Source organism: Drosophila elegans, unplaced genomic scaffold (assembly GCF_018152505.1).
Source record: "Drosophila elegans isolate 14027-0461.03 unplaced genomic scaffold, ASM1815250v1 contig_208, whole genome shotgun sequence".
Lineage (NCBI taxonomy): Eukaryota > Metazoa > Arthropoda > Insecta > Diptera > Drosophilidae > Drosophila > Drosophila elegans.
This window is the reverse complement of record NW_024545578.1, coordinates 2,237,721-2,258,399: the sequence shown is the minus strand read 5'-3', so window position 1 is coordinate 2,258,399 and position 20,679 is coordinate 2,237,721. Positions and strand designations below refer to the sequence as shown.

Below are 20,679 nucleotides of genomic sequence, written 5' to 3'. Positions count from 1 at the left end.
TTATGATTTTTTGAAATATTATTTGCATTAAATGTTTTAACATAATTCATAACTTTATAGTTGTAATTAAAATGTTTTAAAACCGTAAAACTCGAGTAACTCCTACTTTTCTCAACACTCCTTAAATGCGATCCACATTGAATGTGTTGCACTCACAGCTGGCAATTGTTGTTGCTTTTATTCGAGCTCCTGTACACGCTCACACATTTAAGGTATGTATGTATATATACCACACGGGGGTCGTTTGTGGACTCCATTTGGCTTAACTGTTGGATCTTCTTTCCGTTTTCTTCATTCGTGCAGCGCAAATCGCGCGGTGTGTGTGTTGCGTTTTTCTTATTTGCAAAATCGTTGAGAAATGGTAATGAAAAAAATATATACCAACTGCCTTGAAAGGAAACCCTTAAATAAAGTTACAGCCAGGCAGCAATTAACGTTTACTCTCAATAAAACAGCCATGTTACATGGCAATATGTTGGCTTAGGTTCAGTGTGCATGTGTTTTGGATTGCGTTAAATATAAAACTCTAAAAATATGAGAAGAAAAGTGCAGAAAAAAGTGGAAAATGTAAAACAAATATGCGCGCAATTGTGTCTGTATATGTGTGAAAAAGCGTCCCGTACACCCACACACACACTGACTGGAAAATTAAATGAAATCCCAGCTCTACACCCCTCTCACTCCCACTCACTGTTGCTTTTTGCGATTTAATTTGGTCTCCCTTTTTGCAAAAACAAACAAATAATAGGAATTTACTTAACTGTTATGTGTTTTTTGTATATTACATTACTAAAATCGTTTCATATTCTTCTCTTTTTTTGCATTTTGCAGTCGACGCGACTCAATTGTTAATAACTTTCCCGAAAATGCATTTTAACAACATAAAACTTTCGTAAAAAAAGAAAATAAATAATAACTATATTCAAAACGTACGATGTAAAAATGTGTAATGTGAAATTTAGCAGTTAAGCGCGGATTGTATGTATTATTTAAATTTTTGTTTCAATATTTTGTACAAAATAATTATAAAAAACTGAAAAAAATCGAAAAAAAACCAAAAAGGAGAAAAACAAGCAAAAGTTTTATTTTAATCAGTGCATATTATTAAAACAAAAACAAAACGTAACGAAACGAGAAAAGGAAAAAAAGAAGGAAGAAGTGAAGGCGGGAGCGAGAGAGAAATATGTCAACGTTCTTGAACAATTTCTTCCCGGCAGGTAAGCAAAAACAAAGCTAGCAAAGAAAATCAAAAACAGCAAACACAGGAACGATAAAGAGAGGAAACGCCAGCTGGTGGCAGTGGCGTAGTCAACAGTGGTTTGGGGGGTTAACTGCCCCATTGAAGTATCATACCTAATTAGAATCACTTCCTTGTTTATACTAAATACACAGCACTGTTATTATTTCTCACAGTGAAACATTTTTTTGTGTTCAAAAACGACCCCTGTTTAAAATCCTTGGTACGCCACTGGTTGGGTGGCATTTAATTGAAAGTCACCTTTGGCATATTTCATAAGCGTTCTCACCGGGGTCATCCTGTAATTCAATTCTCTGCCCGCTCTCTGTCGCTTTCTCGCTCCACTGGCATGTAAATTGAACTTTCTTACCGAAGCGCATATTCTGATTATTGGCAATTACATGGACGTGACCAAGGAACAAAGGAGGCGAATCGTAGAGGAGTGAAGGGACGGGAAGGGGTACCGACTGAGAACCAAGAATCTGGTCGTAATCAATCTACCCCAGACCAATCTATTCGCTTCCCTTTAATTACGTGCATTCCCCGCTTCGATGGCATCGATTATGGAAACCCTCAGATTCCCATTTTCTGCTCCTTGCAACCCCTCTGGGATTAGGAACAAGTTCCACACTTTGCATTCTCTTGCATTTTCTTTGTCCTGCGAAAATGGATGGGAACACAGAGACCGAAACTGGGAAACTCATACAGGTACGGCAGGAAAAACCACTTCCTCGGTTCCCTGCCCTTCGCTAAAACCAAAACAATAAGACCATAAGGAATGGTTTCCTACGGTTACTGCAACTTGGGATACTCTCTGTTTCTAGGGTTACTTTACGATAATATAATCTTATCGTATAAACCTTTTATATACCATCTTTATAAATTAATTAATTCTTAAACAGAGATTTCCAAAGATTGCAATTATCAAACGATCTTTGGATCAATTAAACCATTTGTAATGCCTTCTATGATCAAAAAATGCCTTACTACTTTCAATTGTTTCGATACAAATCACAGAGCCTTTTGAAAGAGTATGAACAACAAATGAAAAGCCTGAGAAAACGTAGTGGAGAAGGGGTTGGATCGGCTGTATGGATGGATGCACTCCTTAAACCCGTTTGCAGAGCCGAAAATTCAGCCCGATCAACTCTTTGGTGGCGTCAAAACAACAGGGAACCAGAACTACAACAATATCAAGCAACAAAAGCAACTCTTTTCAAGCTGAGCCCAACGGCAAATGACGGAAATACGTTGACTTGGATTGGATGATGCGATGATACGCTGATACCTTGGCTCAATGGTGCATCGTTGTTGTCTGTAGGTGCACTGGGTTACCTGTTGATGGCCCTACCACTCACTGCTTTTCCTCCTTCTTTTCCTTTTTTCTTTTTTGTCTGATGGTGTCCGTTCTGGTCGAGCGCAATTGAAAACTGGTTTACCAACTTGCTCCTTTTTTTTTAACTGTTTTGGGCCGTTTTTTTTTTTTTGCGTAAACAAGAGAGTCTCAGATGATATTGGAGATCTTGAGCTCTGGTCTCTAATTTCTCTGTTTATATGTATTAATTTTCTGTCCCAAAACAGAACGATCCACCTCGCTGGAAGCTGGAAAAGATCATTTAAATATAATTTGAATGTTCTTAATATTATAATTACAGTTGATGAAAAATATAGATTTTAACATAAAATACAATTTAAGCAACAACAATATTGAGCCATTTTTGCATATACTTAATGGCTGGCAGTTAAGGGTACTAAAATATATTACTTCATGATTTGTAACCATAATTTAAACGATTTTTCTGTGCATTTTCGTGACGTTAGAACGTAAGGCTTACTGTGGAAAAAAGAGGTGGGAGCAACTGGTTCTGTGTATATGGTCGTCTTTAATGGTGTCTCCGGAGCAGCTGTTGGCCAGTTCTTCCATCTCTCGGAGTTTCAAACGCCAAACATTCAATTTGGGCCTTTGTTTATGGCCCATAAAACAGCGAACAACAAAAGGAAAGCTCCGTTTGTTCGTCGGTCGAGAACGCTGTGCAAATATTTTCGCTTAACTTTATTGACGCACCGACTAAAAGCCTCCTGAAAGTGCCGCAGCCCTCCAATCCACTTTTTCCCCCCTCGGCCGTCATTCGATTCATCTCCACAAAAACACAGAGACAAGCTTAATTTTATTTCTATCAACTTTTTCACTGTCTAACGATTCGTGAGAGGTTTTTGCTTTTGTTCTTCCGCTTTTTATTATGCGACAAGTGCACGAAACGTGCAATTTGTATCGAGAACAGAGGGGGCGAAAAATGTGCCAGAGTCTGGCAAACTATAAAAGCTACAAAACAAAAAATAACTATCGATTGATTATTCTCGAATTTGTTGTCTGCCGCGACATGGTTCCACCTCTTTCCCCTTTTATTTACAAAATTTCACGGAAATTGCCTGCAAATAACTTTTTTCTCATCGTTTCCACACACAATATTCTTTGTTTATGTCGCTAAATTTAGTTATGTCACTTTTTAGGGGTACTCGGGAATGGAGTTTGCACGCTTTTATTATTTACCTACCTAGTTTATTTTTAGTAAGTTAGCTTTTCATTCACTTCTGACTCATTTCTTGTGTCATACTTTTTAACAATGCTATCAAGTCACGATAATCCTGTTCTTATTTTAGGAATTTTCGATTGAATAGGGTGGGAAAATTGTTCAACACTCATTGCTTGTGGGTTATATGATCTAAATATAAAGATGAATGTTAAAGATGAGCTCGACCAACCGGAACCTTTTGTTAATTAGGATTATAATTGAGTATCCCTTTTTTTTCGAAATTTTTGCGACTTTAGTGTGAAAATCTTTTGTTTTGTAAACCATAATTTAATTACCGCCTTGCGAGCGACATTGCAGACAAGTTGACGTCGCTAATGTGCCAGACTTGTCACTTTTGTTTTTGCAGCAGCTTTTGCACGAGTTTTTATTGTCGTTTGTTTACATATCCCCGCGAAAATCCAAGGCGCAGCGCAACAAAGTATGCAACACATTCTTTTGTTGGCACGCACCAGTCTTTTGCATAATAATGACACCACTCCCGCCGCCTTTCTTGGCCTTTCTCCGCTTTTTCCCCTTTTGTCTCTTTGGCTATTTAATTTCGCATTCGCTTCTTGGCTTGCCAAAAATCACATTGCGCCCTTGGGCCAAAACGTTGTGCACACACGCATTGCTCATACGTCGTGGTTCCGTCCATTTCCCCGTTCCCATTTCCCTTTTTTCGCATTTCCCGGCCTTCATAATGGGACATATCCCTCGAATATCTCGTAAATACGCCGCTGGGCCTGTGCCCACAGTCTAGTGGCCATAAAGCAATTTGGCCAAGTGCGTGGCCCGGACACGTGCCAAACAATACGGCAACAGCATCTGCATCTCGGCCAGTTTTATTGCCTTTGCTCGGTGTCATTAACTCCAGTTCCATGCTGGTCGACAGCACGGATTTCCGGTGCGTTTCATACAAATTGGGAGGGGGAGGGGTAATGTGTAGGTTAGAAAGGCGGGATTCTGCGTAGATCTTTAATTCTGGCCATAAGGAAATGTTTCCTAGGCAACCAGAAATTGTGCACTGATTTCTAGGATGTTGAATGGAAGACTAGATATATTATGAATAGAATTTATAGAATAGAATTTATTTGAGAGCATTTAAATATCTTTCTTTTTTATTAAATTATTAAACAACCAAAAATAAAGCACCGTTTTTTAACATTACATTAAATTTTCTTAAATAAACAATAAATTAGCCTTTACCAAATCTGTATTTTTGGAAGCTTATTTATCCTAGAGTCTTTAAATAAAGTGCAAAGCCTATATTCAAAGGCACACGGCATCTCGAACCTTAAAAGAAAATGTAGGTTTTATTTTTATCAAAGAGCTAATATAGAACAGTTTACATCATTTAATATTAAGTTAAATCAACACTTATGGATATATTTATATTGGAGATCGAAAATCAAAACCTGACAGTTTTTCTTCAGCAGAATTTCACTCACATACATTCACATTAGGACTAAGATAACCAATCGAACTAATTTAAAGATGTGGTGACAATTATCAAATTAAATTACTTTTAAATATATAGGTACAATTAGTATATCTGCATAGCGGTAATCTGTCAAGAGTGTTTGCCATCTTCAATATTTCCAATTTCGATTATCAATTTTGGTTTCCTTCTGGGAATATTTTGGTGGGCTCAGTGCCCGCAAAACTGTATTATCACGCGCTCGCGACGTTTGTCTTTCTTTTATTTTTGCCTTATGCTATTTTGTTTCGCTTCGTTGGGGGATTTCATTTTGTGTTTTTGTATTTTTGTGTTTGTTTTTGTTGTTCTCGCATTGTTGCGCATTGGCTGTTTGCTTTTGCACTTTGCTTCGTGTTTTTGTGTTGAGAGGTGTTTGCTTTTTATTTTATTTTCTCGCACAACCGTCTCTCTCTGAATCTCCGTTTTCTCTCTCTTTTTTTCATTACGGTGCTTACTTTTTGTGTTTTTTTTTGTTAGTCACTCTTTGGCAGCGGTCGCGAACGTTAGTAAACGGCGGGTTATTCAAACCCACGCCCCCCTCTTCGACACCTACGCCTCTGTCTTTGGAATTATCATATGCGAGTGTGTGAGTGCTTCTTCGGTGTGTGTGTGTTGGTGTGTGGAGGTCTTAACGGTTAACGTGCTGGAAAAGTGGAGCGATAAAAACAAAAAAAAAACAAAAAAAAAGTTGAGAATCGGAATATAATGCGTGACATGTGTTAACCCCCCGAGGTGAAATGTTGTTGCTTCTGCCGTCAATCACCGAGGGCATCAATCAAATGCTGACTCTGAAACAGACATAAAGAAGAGCACAGTTAAAGGGCAAATAAGAGAGGAGACAAGAAGAACTTTCACAATGTACCTTATTTCTCTACAGTTCAACTTCCAAAGCAACAACTTTTCCATGTCATTTACCTTTAATTCTATTTTATATAAAAATGGGATTTCTGAAACCATGTCTAAAAAGATCGTATGGGCACAACCTTTCTACAAATTATCTAAATAAAGTCCATAACAATTTTTTTACAACTCGACTTCTTTTAAGCGCAACTCACTAAGTTAAAAGGTGGTATTATAAAAGCCTTTCTACAGATTATCTTTTTGAAACTCATAGGATTTTGATTAAAGTATAACAGTTTGTTTATTTAGATTTTTTCAAACACGACTGAAAAGATGATAGCAGCCTTTCTACAGCTGAAGTTATATTATACCATTTAAATAACTGGAATGTTATTTATGTATAATCCCACTTCCTTTTGTGATAACAGCAATCGCCGGTTAAAGTGTTTTCGAAAACTGCCAATTAAGAAAAAGGAAATATTTAAAAAGAGTTGTAAAAAATCTATACTTTATATATGCTTTATATATCTTATTCAACTTGAATTTTCTTATATACATATTTGGAAAGTTGTATGTTTGAGTTGGGAACGTTGGACTGTATTCGCTCTCTCAGTCTGCATATCATTTTGCGGCTCGCTTCACGTTTACAACTTCCGCTACTGGTGTCACCCCCCACACACTTCCCTCTTCCCCTTATTTTTACCCTCCAACTTTTTTCTTTGTCAACTCGATGGCCGCATTTCGAAAATTTAAAACTTCGCGCTGTCGAAATCGCATGCATACGAAAATGAATACGAACGGCGAATAAATAAAATAAAGCGAGTAGGCTTAATTTCATGTGTACATATTTACACACAATTTACATTTCGGACGTTTTTATTTTCGTCGAGGCGCTTTCGCAATTGTTTTCTGTGTTGCCCAGTGTTGTGAGTTGAGCTTGAGGAGATATAATATCCAGTAGATTACCCCCAAAAAAAAACCCCCTCGAATTGACCTCCCCCGATTGAAAAGCTTGCACAGCTGTTCGGCTTGAGCGTTTATGATTGAAAGCAGCTGTTGTTGCTCAGCGCAAAATTGGGTCAAACTGTTGCTGTTGCCGTGTTGCTGTTGCCATTGCTTTTGCTATTGCTATTGCCTTTTGCCGCTGGCAGCAAACCAACCAAACTTGTCTGTTGGCCAACAAAACGAAGCACAGACAAAATATAAAACAGCTCAGCTTGCAGCTCTCTGAGGTTAGCTCTGTTCGATATCATCAAGCTCAGATTGCGATCAGCAGTAAAAACGATTGACAAGCGGTTTACGAGTTTTGTTTGCCAAGTTTAGAGAAGCAGCCAAGAGAACAGAAGCCGGGTAAAAGAGCGATCTCGCTGATGGGTTCCCACCAGCTAAATTAATTTATTCTTTAACCACTCGGAAGGAGACTGGTGGGAAAATGTTTTTACAATATCGGTCACTTTGTAGAACTATTAGAACTTCTTTTGTATTTGGACTATACTAAGGTTTAGTATTTTGGTTTGTTTTATAAGTTCAAAATTTAAAGTGAAATGGTGAATATTTCCTTCTCAACTAGACAACAAAATAAATTTTGCACATTTCCGATTTAAAAAACCTTAAAAGTATATAAAATAGTTAACGGAGTGTTTTCATAATTTATTGGAAATTACAAACTTTAAGTGCCGCATAGGCACTTTTAATGTTAAGCTAGTAATTTGACATTGGAAAATCTTGTCTTAAGCAAAGCAAAGCTCAAAGTTCAAGCGCATTGAACATTATTTACGCGTTTTGTCATCTCCGATGACTATATTGCTTTTAAGTTGCTTTATTAACTATAAATGTTTTTCTCTAACTTGAGCACTATTAATCTAAATTAGGTAATAAAGAGAATGTATAGATACCCTAAAGGACACCTAATTGCATAAATTTACTTTGTTTTTAGGTTAAACTATTATCAAAGACCTTCTCTTGACAAACCCGTAGCTTTTGTTTATCTTGTTAGAAAAATGGAACGCTAATATATTTTTCAATTACAGAAAATACATTGTCTTGACTTGTGGGGTTCTTATCTTTTCACTTTTTAGGTGAAGTGTCGTCTTATCATTTTACTTTAAAGTGACACTGTAACAGCGGATTGTGGTTCTCTTTAAGGTGCCCTAATAATTTGCCTTTTTTCAATCAATTTCTTAAGATCTCAAACAGGAAATCATGCTGGCGGCCGATCAATATGTGCATAGAGTAACCATAACCACTTTGTATACCTTGTTTGTTAGCGTTTGACTGCGGTTGGGCTGATAATGAAGCCAAAGCCTTGGCTATAAATATTTCATTTATAATGTACTTACAAATGTGTGCGAATGAATTATTATTACACCCGACACTCAACATTCCATAAAGCGATGGCCACGTGTGTGCGTGCCCCTCCCCCACCTCCCGCCCCCAAAACGCTCCCCATTTCGATGTGAACTTATCAGATGATCGCTTCTAGCCCCCTTTGCACGCCCCATTCTCATAATTAGAATCCGCAAAATACTCGTTTTGGCGATGGGCAAACACACGACGATTGCACCGACAAAAATTACTGATTATCGTTGGGTTGCTTTCCCTTTAAAATAATCCTGTTATTTAAACGTATATTAAAAACAAAATAAATTCTAGGACGTTTTTAAAAGATTCCAAAATGATCCCAATACTTTTCGCTGCGTGATCAGAATGCAATCCCCTCCGATCGTGGGGTAATAATATAAGGGTCATTGGAACCGAGACTCTGGGGGCCTCTCAAACTGTGAGCACTTCGGTGTGCTGTAAGAGAAATAAACAAATAAACAAACAACGCCAATGGATTTTCATTGTTCTTACTGTTACGCGTGTGCCTGCAGAGCTTGAACTTTCCCAGTACAGTGGAATTTAAGTAATTTTAACTACAATTATGGGAATATTTTGAAAAAACTATTCAATTTGCCAAACTTTATAGAGGATTAATATATTTTAACCTTTTCCAGCCAAGGCAAGGCAGAAAAACAATTAAGAAATGAAGAATTTTACATTATTTATGAGTTTTTTTTTTTTTATTTAACTGTAGATGCCAAACTAGTTAACTTTTCCAGAAATGGTAAATTTTGTAAGTTTGGGTTTTGATTTGAAGACTTACAGTAATTTACTAGTCAAAATTTTGTTTGGGAGCAGCTAATTTATTAATTTATCCGAATATTTGAGTTATTTAAAATTCAAGGTAGTAGAGGTTCACTGTAATTGCACCAACACCAAAACAACAACAAAAAGAACTGCAGAAATGGCCACATATTTACTGTTAAACGGGCGGAAGAGCGAGCGGACCCCACACTACACGCCCACTTTGTCTTCGCCGCTCGTCTGTCATCGTCATACAGTTTGACAAGCACTGTTGGGCCAACTTGGTTCCTCTCCCTCACTCTAGCTCTTGGTTTGGACCCCTCTCTCTCTCTCTCTTTGCTGGTCAGGACAGTGGGGCGAATGACTAATATCAAGAGATCTCAAGTGTAAATAAATTAATTACATTCAGTACCTTGGAAATTAACCCAATAGTTAGTTAACTTAATAACAAAAATTAAAATTCGAGTCAAATACCAACTGGGTGTTAAATCTTTGAAAATCTACGGAGTTTTATCTTAATATCGAAATGATCTTGAAAATAAATTCTAGATTCTACAATTACTTGTAGATTACTTGTTATCAATAGTTGAATTTTTAGTCCGACTTTCACAACTTAGACCACTGTGCCCAGTCGTTTGTTGCCGCGTTTCCCCAAAGCCAAAAAGCGGCTGGGGTTTTCAGTTCAGAGAACGCTGCGCTGCCACTCGGTTCGTGGCGCGATCGATGGTTCCCGATTTGATCCCATCCGAAACGATCCGAAGTGTTATTTTCTTCGACGCTTGCATATTCATTACACTTACGCGAGCCGACCGAAAGCACAAACAAAACAGCGACAATTACGCGGCGGCTCTCCCTTTTGAATAATAGCAACAAAGTGAACGCTGGGCGGCAAAGCGGTAAATGGTAGACCATACCGCTCTGCCACATCTACATATTCGCTTTACGTGACGTAACATAGCGCACTTTTTGTTATTGTTTGGCCTGCTCCCCAAACGTGTGACTATTTATCTATATAAATACATACATACATACATATATGTGTTCGCGAACGTGTATATCTGAGTGTGGCGTTTTCATGAACGCGTTCGTGATCTTTGAAGCAAAACAAAGCTAAAGCTGTCCATTTCACCGCGAAACGCAGCATAAGGCAACGGCCCAATAATCATCGGTTTTCTATGTGAATATACATACACCCGTAGACCGAACTTGCTCACGTAAACCCTAAAATATAGACGTAGCTATATATGGTTTTTTTTTCTGCCGACGTCATGCCAACAAACAACCAGTGGCTAACGATTTATGTAAAGTGAAAACAACTTTGGTTCTGGCCATGTTCAAGTAAGTTTCGGCCTGCCAAACTGTAGTAGCCAACACCTGTTTGTGGCTCCCAAACTGACGCCCTGCCTTAACAGGTTATATCGTCGCACCCCCTCTTCCTTCGCCTAATTACCTGCCCACTGCTCAAAATATGAATAAATAAGAGCACCAGCACCACATAATAATTATCATTAGCAAAGGCTTTCAATTAAATCGTTTCGCGTTCGTTCGTTCGTTCGTGTGTTTGTTTTCCAATTCGAAGTCAAATAAATAAAATCGGGCCACAAATTATTACTTATATGGCTACAGCATCGTCAACAGCAACAATAATCTCGCTTTTTGTAAACAAAATTTGGTACCTCGAATTCTTGGTACCCATTTAATTCACCCTTAAAATTTAACATAAAATGTAGTATTCAGTTCGTTTTTTTTTTAATTTAGATTTCTTTTAAGAAAATGAATAGGTTCTAAGCATTGGAACACTGCTTTAATATTATTAGTTATACCTATTTTTTTAATAAAAAATAGTAATAAAATTAATTCCTGATAAGATTTTAAAAAAGGTATTCTTAAAAAACAGATTACAAAAATCTACTTCTGGTGGGCAATAAAGTTATTAATTGTGTTTCAAGTTGATTTGTATATAAAAAAGCTTAGCTTGCTATAAAAATAATTCCTGATAAGGTTGTTACAATATAATGCTTTAAAAATGCTCTGCCATTTTGTTACTTGGCAACAATTAATATTGTCTATTAGATTAAATAAGAACTAGACTCTCCTTAGGGTTATTAAAAGTAACATTTTCTTCTGCCATATTTAATGCCTGGGAAATATGGCACATTGCATTTATTCGCAGTTGTTTGGCGAAGAAAAACCACCAATAAGGCCTATTAAAATTCAGTCAATAAATATATTCTCGGCTATCGTCTCCCGCCCCGAAATTGCACGAGAAGCGAATACAACCTGCTCCACATAAATACCAAAAAGTTTAGTACGTATTCGTCTATATGCTATATAGCGAATTCAAGGCCAATATCACTTGTTTTCTCTTCGTACATTGGCAAGAGGCATTGGCCCCGTACCCCGAATCAAATGTTTTTGCATTTAAAATTGAATTTTTCACTTTCGGTTTGGCAGAGGCCGAGGCAAACTCACTTGCATTTCAAAACGAGTGAGTCTGCTTAGCATTGATTTAACACTCGAATATCCGGTGGAGAGGTGGGCACGTTCAAAAATCAGAGAACTTTGAAAGCAAGGCAAGAATACAGCTACAGCATAACAACGTTGATTAGTCATGACGCGCCGCTGCTTCCGAGTTGTCTACATAGGAGGAAGGTATAGTAAATAAAACACCTGAGTAGGCTGGCCTGGCCCTACAATACACCCAACACACTCTCTATACAGTCACAGTCTGCGGTCTACTTTTTTTTGTTGGTGTTGAAATGTGCGAATTGCTGAATTCTAAGTTTGGCGGCTCTGTTGTTTACCGCAGAAACTGCGTCTTGGCTTTTGTTTGCTTCGACCTGGAGTCGCAAGAGGAAGCCGGAGAAGCGGAACAACAATATATATTGCGCATACTCCAAAAATGCTGGGGCCTACAGACGCGTTATCGCCGTATCGATAACTGTGGAAAATAACAAGAAATATATAAAAAAAAAAAGAAGGGGATTTAATGGGGTAGGCTTATCGCACAAACACCACACACATAGTGTTCCTGTTTATGTTTGTTTAATTGATTTCTAATCAATTATATTAATTCCTTTTTTTTTTTTTTTTGTTGCTTTAATTGTAGATACGGCTGCTATGGATCCAATTTTCTTCTCGCCAACGAATGGTATACCGTCAGAGAGTAAACTCGCTACTTATATGGTAAGTTGACTTTTCCTATCCCTTAACAATTTTATCAAAATAGAAACGAAAACAAGTTGATAACAGTTTATGGGGATGAATATCTTAACAACACCAACACCACCCCCAACGAAATGCGCCCACATAAAACAGCTGTTGACCGCCAAGTCAACAGCTGGCCACGTTTGCTCAAGTATTTTTAATTATGCTTTATTTGTTTTCACTCAATTTACCCGAAACATTTCAATTTCAACGCTCAGTTGCACATAATATACACTTGACCGACTTTTCGGTCTCTTTTTATTTTATTTTTGGGTCCACTGACACACAAAGTGCCATATAAGTCGTATATGCACGTTAAATATCAATTTGTGTTTATGCATGGATTTTTTATTCTCTCTGGACGAAACTATGTATGCGTATACGATTTGCGTAGCTTGAAATGCCCGAGAATAATTAACAATAAAATATTAATGTGGCATCCCTATAATTGCCATGGAATTGTGCTAATGGAAAAATACACGGAATTTAATGGAGCATTTGCCGCTCAAATTCATTTCTGCAATTTACAAATATCAAATCAAATAGAGCAATAGAGAATATGGTGCAGCACCATGACAATTATTAATCAATTTATTATACGCAATTCTAAGTATTTAAGGGAGTGATATGGTGGCCTATTTCTAATTTCTTGGTAATTACATGACACATTTCAATTCCAATTCGCAAAGGAAGTCTGATTCACAGGAATCTATAATGTAATAATAGTAATGCCCATGAGCTAGCTAGTAATTAGTTGTAATCCTAAATTTCTTGAAGGATTTTGTCAGTTTTTAACTAATAACATCTCATTCATGAGGTCTTAAGTTACGTCTTTTTATGAGAAAGGCACTGCAGATAAGATAATGGGTATCTGTAGCAGACGACACTCAACAGATATTTTAAACATATCCTCTTAAACCCCAACTTAATGTTGCTCCCCATTTATATCTGCAATTCTTGTGATCCAATTATAATTTGCTTAGCTATCTGTAATTTTGAATTCCCCAGCACAACAACTGAATATCTTACTATTTTCTTTGTATTTCTCTCAATTTCTATCTATCCGTCTACTCCGATTTTTGGTGTCTCATCTCAGAATCGACAGAATGTCGCCACACCGAGCGGTTATGGGCTGAATAACGGGTTCTCACTACTTAATTTGGATTCGCCCCTAAATAAAAAGTCCCAGGTAAAGCCGTAAATATCTGGTTCCCCCCATCCCATTGTTTTGTGTGACATCCACGAAATGCGTTAGACTTGTAAATGTTTTCGTAGTGGTTTATAAACATGCCCTTTAGTGTAGAAGCTAGTTTAGTAGCATCCTATCCCCAAAAATGTACAACAAGTCTTCCTATGTGTGTTATTAACAGGTCTGTTTATATTCTCAAATTCGGCCAGACATTGCAAAAGTGATTTAAAAACCAATAAAGTTAACGAAATAGAACCTCATTTAATTAAATCAAAGACAAACAACCGCTTTTAATCCTAAAAGCCTCTTGAAAAATAAGTTAGTCCGAAAAATCAACATTGAAATGCTTAAAGAAACATTAAAATATGGGTTTCTAACCAGTTTTAAGCATTTGTAACAATATTTTAATAAATTTAATACATTTTGAGATTCAAAGAGGTGATTTTGTTTGATTTTTAAATATAAATAAACATTTTAAAAGTGTTATCCTCTTTAGGGATAATTTTTGATAAAACTAAACTAATAAATATTAAAGAAATCAAAAAAATTGTCCAGTAACAATTGTTTTATGTCATAAACTCCTAGCGCAATAGCTTAAACCACTTAAGTAAATTCCTGCCGAGTTTGAAAATCGAAAGAGTAATTCTGAAATCTTTACTAACAACTATTTTTCAATGGATTCCCCATAGGTCACGCCGCAGTCACCCGAGTTCATTCCAACGCGCATAAACTCGACGCCCAACTTCTACGCACCATATCACAACGCGCCCATGCAAATGAGTAATGGGCTCAACGGCGTCAATGGGTTAACAGCAGCCGCAGCAGCAGCAGCAGCCGCCGCAGCAGCCGCCGCCGCAGCAGCGTCAGTGTCCTCCTCCACGTCATCGGCGTCCGCCGCCTCGGTGACCATCAGCAAAACGGCCAACGGCGGCGCCTCCATGCTCGCCCTGCAAAAGTCCGCCTCCATAGCCTCAGTCACCATCGCACAACAGCAGCAGCAGCAGCAGCAGTCGCAACATCCACAGAAACAGCAACAGCATCCGCCACCGGCGGGCGGTGGAGCCATCTCCGCCGCCTCTGCCCCCATTGCGATCAGTGGCGCACCACCGAACCCCGCCGCTGCCCCCTTCGTCAGCAACATGTCCGCCCAGACGCCGCTCAAGGGCAGGGGAGCCATGCTGCGCCAGGAGTCGCCCACAGCGGCCATGTTGGCAGGAGGCGGAGTAGGCGGAGGAGGTCCCGGCGAGAAGTCGCCGCCACACGGGATGACGCCGCACGGAGCCTCGCCCATACCCACATCGCTGCCCACCAGCGTCCACCAGGTGAGTGTGTGCCGTAGAATCAGCTCCCAGCGGACCAAAACAATGACTATACGGACATTAAACGGACAAAGCAGTCAAAGCTCGTTCCCAAAACTATTAAAAGCAAATCATCTGTCGTTCAGTTTGCAACAGCAAATGTTTCGTTTAAGATAGCTACTCAGAGATATCATTACCAATGGTCTGGGAAAAGTTTTGCAAAACTTTGATCAAGTATTGCTTACCAGTTAGAGCTCGAAACTAAATGGTTGTTTGTTTAAAATTTGCGAAAATAACTATCGTTAGACTCACGCTATCTGATTAGGACATGGCATCAAAGAAACATCGAATATCATCATCAAAGATAGTTCAATATATTTTTAAAGGCATAAGAAACCGCGGGTCCATCGAGGATTCCATGTTCGTGAATTTGGGCCATTATCCAAACCCTTCTTTAAATGAATAGATTATTTATGATCTGAAGAATATGCGAAACATTTTGAAATTACTTCAAAGAAAATATGTCTATCATAGAAATCAAATATAATAAGGGAAATATATCGCAACATTTCTTTGATCAGATTGCCTTTCCGAAATGAAAGATTGTTCTACTCGAGTCCTGATCCCATAAGCTTTTGATTCCAATGAGTTTTTTAATTCGATCATATTGAATTTCGTAAAACACTGGGAGCTGAGCTATTGTACTCGATTGGTTTTTTCTGAGGGGGGAGTCAAAGGGCTCTTTGGGTATACTCGTGCGGGGCTCTAATAGATAGACACTTACTAATTATGATTTAATCCTTAGGAGAACGTCGGCGGCACCATTTACTTCTATCCAACTGCCAACGCACAGAACAACCAGCCCGTCGTCAATTCCGTGGTGGTGGACACCACGCATCCGGCTCATCATGGCGTGAGTGCTGTGGCGCCGATGAACGCCGTTGGCGTCGGCGTTCCGACGACCATGATGTACACGGGGCATGTGTATCCGGGACCGTCCTCCAATGTCATCACCCTGCAGCCGAAGACGCAGCTCGAGTCGGCCTTCTTCATGCCCGACGAGATGCGCTCCGAAATCCTTGCCCGCAACGAGATCTCCAACTTGATTATGGACGCAGCGGAGGCTGCGCAGCACGCCCTGCCGATGGAGGTGGACAACTACCATGCACTGTATCCGCTGGAGCCGCCGGCCCAGCCGATGCACGCCAAGCTCACGCTCCCCGCCAGCACCTATCGGGCCACGCACAATACGACGGGCTACAAGTACTGTCTGCGCAGGTTACATGGTGGGTACACACAGCTGCGGTCAAAATAATAGTAGTGGGTCAATTTTAAGTGCTCGACAACATTCCTTTATTTTTTAGGTTTCCGCCTGCAGTCGACCAAGTGCATGACGCTGGTGGAGATGTGGAAGAAGCTGCAGCACACGAATGTGGTACAATTGCGTGAGGTGTTCACGACAAAAGCATTTGGTGATAACTGTAAGTGGGAAGACGTCTCTAGAACTATTATAAAATAAGTGTTCAATGCTGCTCTTGGGAGATAAGGACGATGTCATCTATATTATACCCATGCAGAGGGTATTCTAATTTCAGTCAGAAGTTTGCAACGCAAACTGAAATTGAAAAGTTTTGATAGGCTAGCCTTAGCAGATGATTTCTAACTGGGAATTTCCGAGTTTGATTTATCAATAATGCAAATAATTCTAAATAAGGTTATGCTTACTGGAATTGATTGCGATAGCTGGGTACTATTTATAAATTAACACTTTAAATTCCCTAATCTTAACTTGGTATTCACTGATAAGGCGAGAACGTTAACCTTGATTTCGTAAAAATGCTATAGCTTTTGATAAGGCTTTAAGAGGAAGTGGGATATTTAATAGTCGCCTTAAGCCCAATTTTACCATGTCAATAATGATTATTGGGCACCCACAGCTTTAGTATTAGTGTACGACTATTATCCCGGCTCACAAACATTACTGGCCAAATACTTCACACCTGCGCCAGAGACCAACGGGTACACTGATCCATTCCAAGGCGAGGCACGCCCCTTCAGGTGAGTTTTCCTTTTACCAAGATTGTGCAATTGTTCCAGTTAATAATTCTATATGCTTTGCAGTCATAAGAGCAACATGCAGCGAACGAGCAATGGACCACTGCTGCCGGAGGCCACCATCTGGTCGATCATCATGCAGCTGACCGCTGGCCTGAAAGCCATCCATCACGCAGGTCTTGCCTGCAAGTAAGTGAATAAGAGCATACTCTTCAGTCAGATACTTATTGATCCTTCCATTTCAGGGTTCTTGATCCCACAAAGATCATAGTGACGGGCAAGCGGGTACGGTTTAGCTCCTGTTGCATCTCGGACATTACGCAATTCGATCCGAATGCGGCCAATCCTTTGGCCCTGGTTAATATGCATCAGCAGGTAAATAATTCGTTTGATATTCTACCTATGAGATTGTTGATAATCTTTCTTTCTCGTATTCATTCAGGACGATCTGACCGCTCTGGGTCGCTTAGTATTAGCGCTGGCCTGCCGCTGCCTTCAATCCGTGCAACGCGACAATGTCCAGTCGAGCATCGACATGGTCACGCGAAACTACTCCACCGATCTGCGAAACTTTATAGTGTAAGGGTATCTTTCTTTAGCCACTCTGTTTCTAGACTAACCATTATGATCTCCAGTTACCTCTTCACCACGAACAACCGTCGCTCGGTGACCGATCTGATGCCGATGATTGGCGCCCGTTTCTATACTCAACTGGATGCCCTGCAGAGCCAAATCGATATGCAGGAGGATGAGCTGGCCAAGGAGATGGAGAACGGACGGCTATATCGCATTTTGGTCAAACTAAACAGCATCAACGAGCGACCCGAGTAAGTTTACTCCAAAATCATCTTTAGAATATTATTTGTATGCTTATGCTTCACACTTTAACAAGCACTGATACATTTTTCATTATATTCCTATCTGCCCATAAGAAGAATCTATAAAATCAAACAAAAACACGTCCTAACGGGTAATAGCCTGATATCAAATTTCGTAACGATTAAATAAATAAGAACAGTAAGAACATTTTAAAATGCATGTGGCAAAATGTGCCATTAATGAAATTGCAGGGCTATATATCGTTATTAGGATTCATTAAACAGATTTTAAAAAAATAGGCAAAAAAAATCTCAGTCGCTTTCGCAAACCCCCTCGGTGCGCTTCGTCACTACGTGTACTGGCGACCGACCACAGTGATTTTAAATATCCACCTTTTACAGCTTCAATCTGGACTGCACTTGGTCCGAGACTGGTGATAGATACATGTTGAAATTATTCCGTGATTATTTGTTCCATTCCGTCACTGAGGATGGCCGGCCCTGGCTAGATCACGCACACATTGTACAATGCCTCAATAAGCTGGATGCTGGCTCCATAGAGCGCGTAAGTAAAGTCGGAAAAGATTGGCTTGTATATTGTTTACAAGATCGTAAAAGCTAATGCATAAATATACATTTGCAGGTGCAACTGATGTCTCGCGACGAGCAATCGGTACTCATCGTCTCCTATGCTGAACTCAAGAATTGTCTGGAGAACGCCTTCTCCGAACTGATGTCAAGTGCGGCCAACTGAGCACCTCGGTGGGGCAAAAAGAAACAGGAAACAGGAAGCAGGAAACTGGTTCTAATAGCCTGATAACTGAAAACACGCGCAGCTCACTTAGCCACCCTCCGCACGACCACAAAGCGACTACGATTAAACGGATTAGCTATTAAGCGAAACATTCATTACGACTAAGACATTTTGAGAACCATAAACAATTAAAATACGAAGATGTTTATTGTTAAGCCAAAACCGAAAAAGAAACGTAAAACAAAAAAAGCAAAAAAAAAAAAGATGAAAGCCGATATCCAATGTTATGTTAGCTCTTAACTAAATTTTAGGCATTTAAAACAATACAAAAAGAAACAACCACAACCACAAAAAATAAACCAACAACAACAACTTTTTGAAAACGAAATCTCTCCAAAAGAAAAACGCAAAAATACAAAAAAACGCAAACATACAAACAAACAAAAAAAGCAAGAAAAAACCAACTTAAAAGCAAAAAAATTTGAAAAATTTGTTAAAAAATCCAAAAAATACATAAAAAGAGAAAAGGAAATCACGCGAAGAGCCGAGAATACATGGATCTATTTTTACAGAGCTAAGAGAGAGGATGAAAGTATTTATAAATATGTATTAAAAAATCGAAAGAAAAAAATTGTAAAACTTTGCAACAATAAATAACTGTAATGACAAAAACAAAAACAATTGCAATACAGTGCAGCAAAATCGTTGAGCAACAACAAAAAAAGAGATGAATTCAATATGCAGATTAGATGGATAAGGATTTTGAGAAACGTAGAGAAAGTAAGAAAGTGAACAAGGAACCACATTAAATGTTTATAAAGCATGTCTGACAATGATCGCCTGCCTCTTCACCCCTACAGTAAACAAACAAAAAACAAAAAAAACTGAAAACCGAAAAGCAGTTATGAAACGGAAAGGAAACGGAAAAGAATGCTAAAGTGAGAGGCGCAGACGAGCAAGAACGACGACAACCGAGAAACGTTTTTATTTTTCAAACTGTGTATTTTTTATAGCAAAATATTTTAAAAAAGAAAAAAACACAAATTTTCTAAATACAATTTAAAATGTTTACAAAAAACCGCAAAACGAAATGAGGTGCGAAACTATGTATTTGTAAAGAAAGTGTAAATGTTGGTTCATGGAACATGCAAAGCGACGCACAGCGCGACTGTAGAAAGTATAGTAGCTCAACGAGAAACTCAAATCTTACTGAAAACAAAAACTGAAAAACTCTTAAAGCTGTAACCGAAACGAAAACGAAATTGAAACCGAGAGCGCAACTAAAATTGAAACGAAATTGTCTAGGCCACGAGCGTGATATATAATGTACATACATCCATTTTGAAGAGTCTGCGACACGCAATATATACATTCGAACTATTTGTGTTGGTCCATGCTAAGATACGCTCTCACTAAATGATGCATACACAGGTGTATTGCCACGCACGCGCTGAACTTCCGAGTACAATATTTTGCTAATGAAAGTCTGTCTCTAGTTGTAAACTAAATCTCCTCCCCGCTATATGCTCCGTATTCCAATCCAATCCAATTCAATCCAATCCGAAAGTCGCGTTGCGCCTGCGCGGCCGCATATCACCCATAAATCGGTTGCGATCGAGAGAAAACGAAAATTACTAAAAGGCTTCAACTACTCCGCACTACCACCACCACCAAATCACATGAAATGGAAAAGCAAGGAACTTTTAAATACATATTAAGTAAAATTTGATTTCGAGACTCTTTGAAAACAGCATGTTAATATCATTTTTTTGTTGCAACGAAAGAACGATGGAAATAAGAAACCTAAAGGATCCAATTTTACAGAGTCCATTCATCAATCCTCTAAGCAAAGTTTCCAATTTTGGCAATACTATCCTAAGTGTTATACAAGAGTAAAACAAAACAAAAAACAAAAGAAATTCAAATCAGTAGATGCTGTGGTTCTTTTACCAGCTTTAGTGTGATTTATACTAATTTTGTACTTGTTGACTACTCTCGATGGTTTATGCGATTCTGTTTTACTCAAATTTTGCAATATTTTTCTTGATTTTTTACAGTTTTGTACTTTTATCTTTATCTCTCTTTCCGTTTGTCTAGATTACTGC

The 20,679-nt window shown here is 38.7% G+C and overlaps 1 protein-coding gene across 6 annotated transcripts; it reads left to right on the top strand.

Moving 5' to 3' along the window:
* The first annotated feature begins 1,080 nt into the window (after window positions 1-1,080).
* On the top strand, window positions 1,081-18,895 carry LOC108146119 (PAN2-PAN3 deadenylation complex subunit PAN3). 6 transcript variants are annotated; one of them, XM_017271952.2, is made up of 13 exons: window positions 1,081-1,217; window positions 12,363-12,439; window positions 13,557-13,649; window positions 14,339-14,971; window positions 15,753-16,233; window positions 16,312-16,428; window positions 16,885-17,005; window positions 17,069-17,191; window positions 17,248-17,377; window positions 17,445-17,581; window positions 17,638-17,829; window positions 18,223-18,385; window positions 18,464-18,895. In XM_017271952.2, exons 1-13 carry the CDS (start codon window positions 1,184-1,186, stop codon window positions 18,572-18,574), a joined length of 2,412 nt encoding a protein of 803 aa, XP_017127441.1. In that variant the 5' UTR covers window positions 1,081-1,183; the 3' UTR covers window positions 18,575-18,895. The 6 variants fall into 6 exon arrangements, with proteins under 6 accessions (XP_017127441.1, XP_017127446.1, XP_017127443.1 ...); XM_017271954.2 differs by lacking the exon at window positions 1,081-1,217 and adding an exon at window positions 5,783-5,873; XM_017271955.2 differs by lacking the exon at window positions 1,081-1,217 and adding an exon at window positions 9,945-10,591.
* Window positions 18,896-20,679: the final 1,784 nt, after the last annotated feature.

Excerpts from the sequence above, each read along its gene's own strand:
- LOC108146119 (XM_017271952.2), top strand. The coding sequence starts at position 1,184 with ATGTCAACGTTCTTGAACAATTTCTTCCCGGCAG. Across the intron at positions 16,234-16,311 it reads CTGTCTGCGCAGGTTACATG|GTTTCCGCCTGCAGTCGACC; the intron begins GTGGGTACACAC and ends TTTATTTTTTAG. Across the intron at positions 16,429-16,884 it reads AAAAGCATTTGGTGATAACT|CTTTAGTATTAGTGTACGAC; the intron begins GTAAGTGGGAAG and ends GGGCACCCACAG.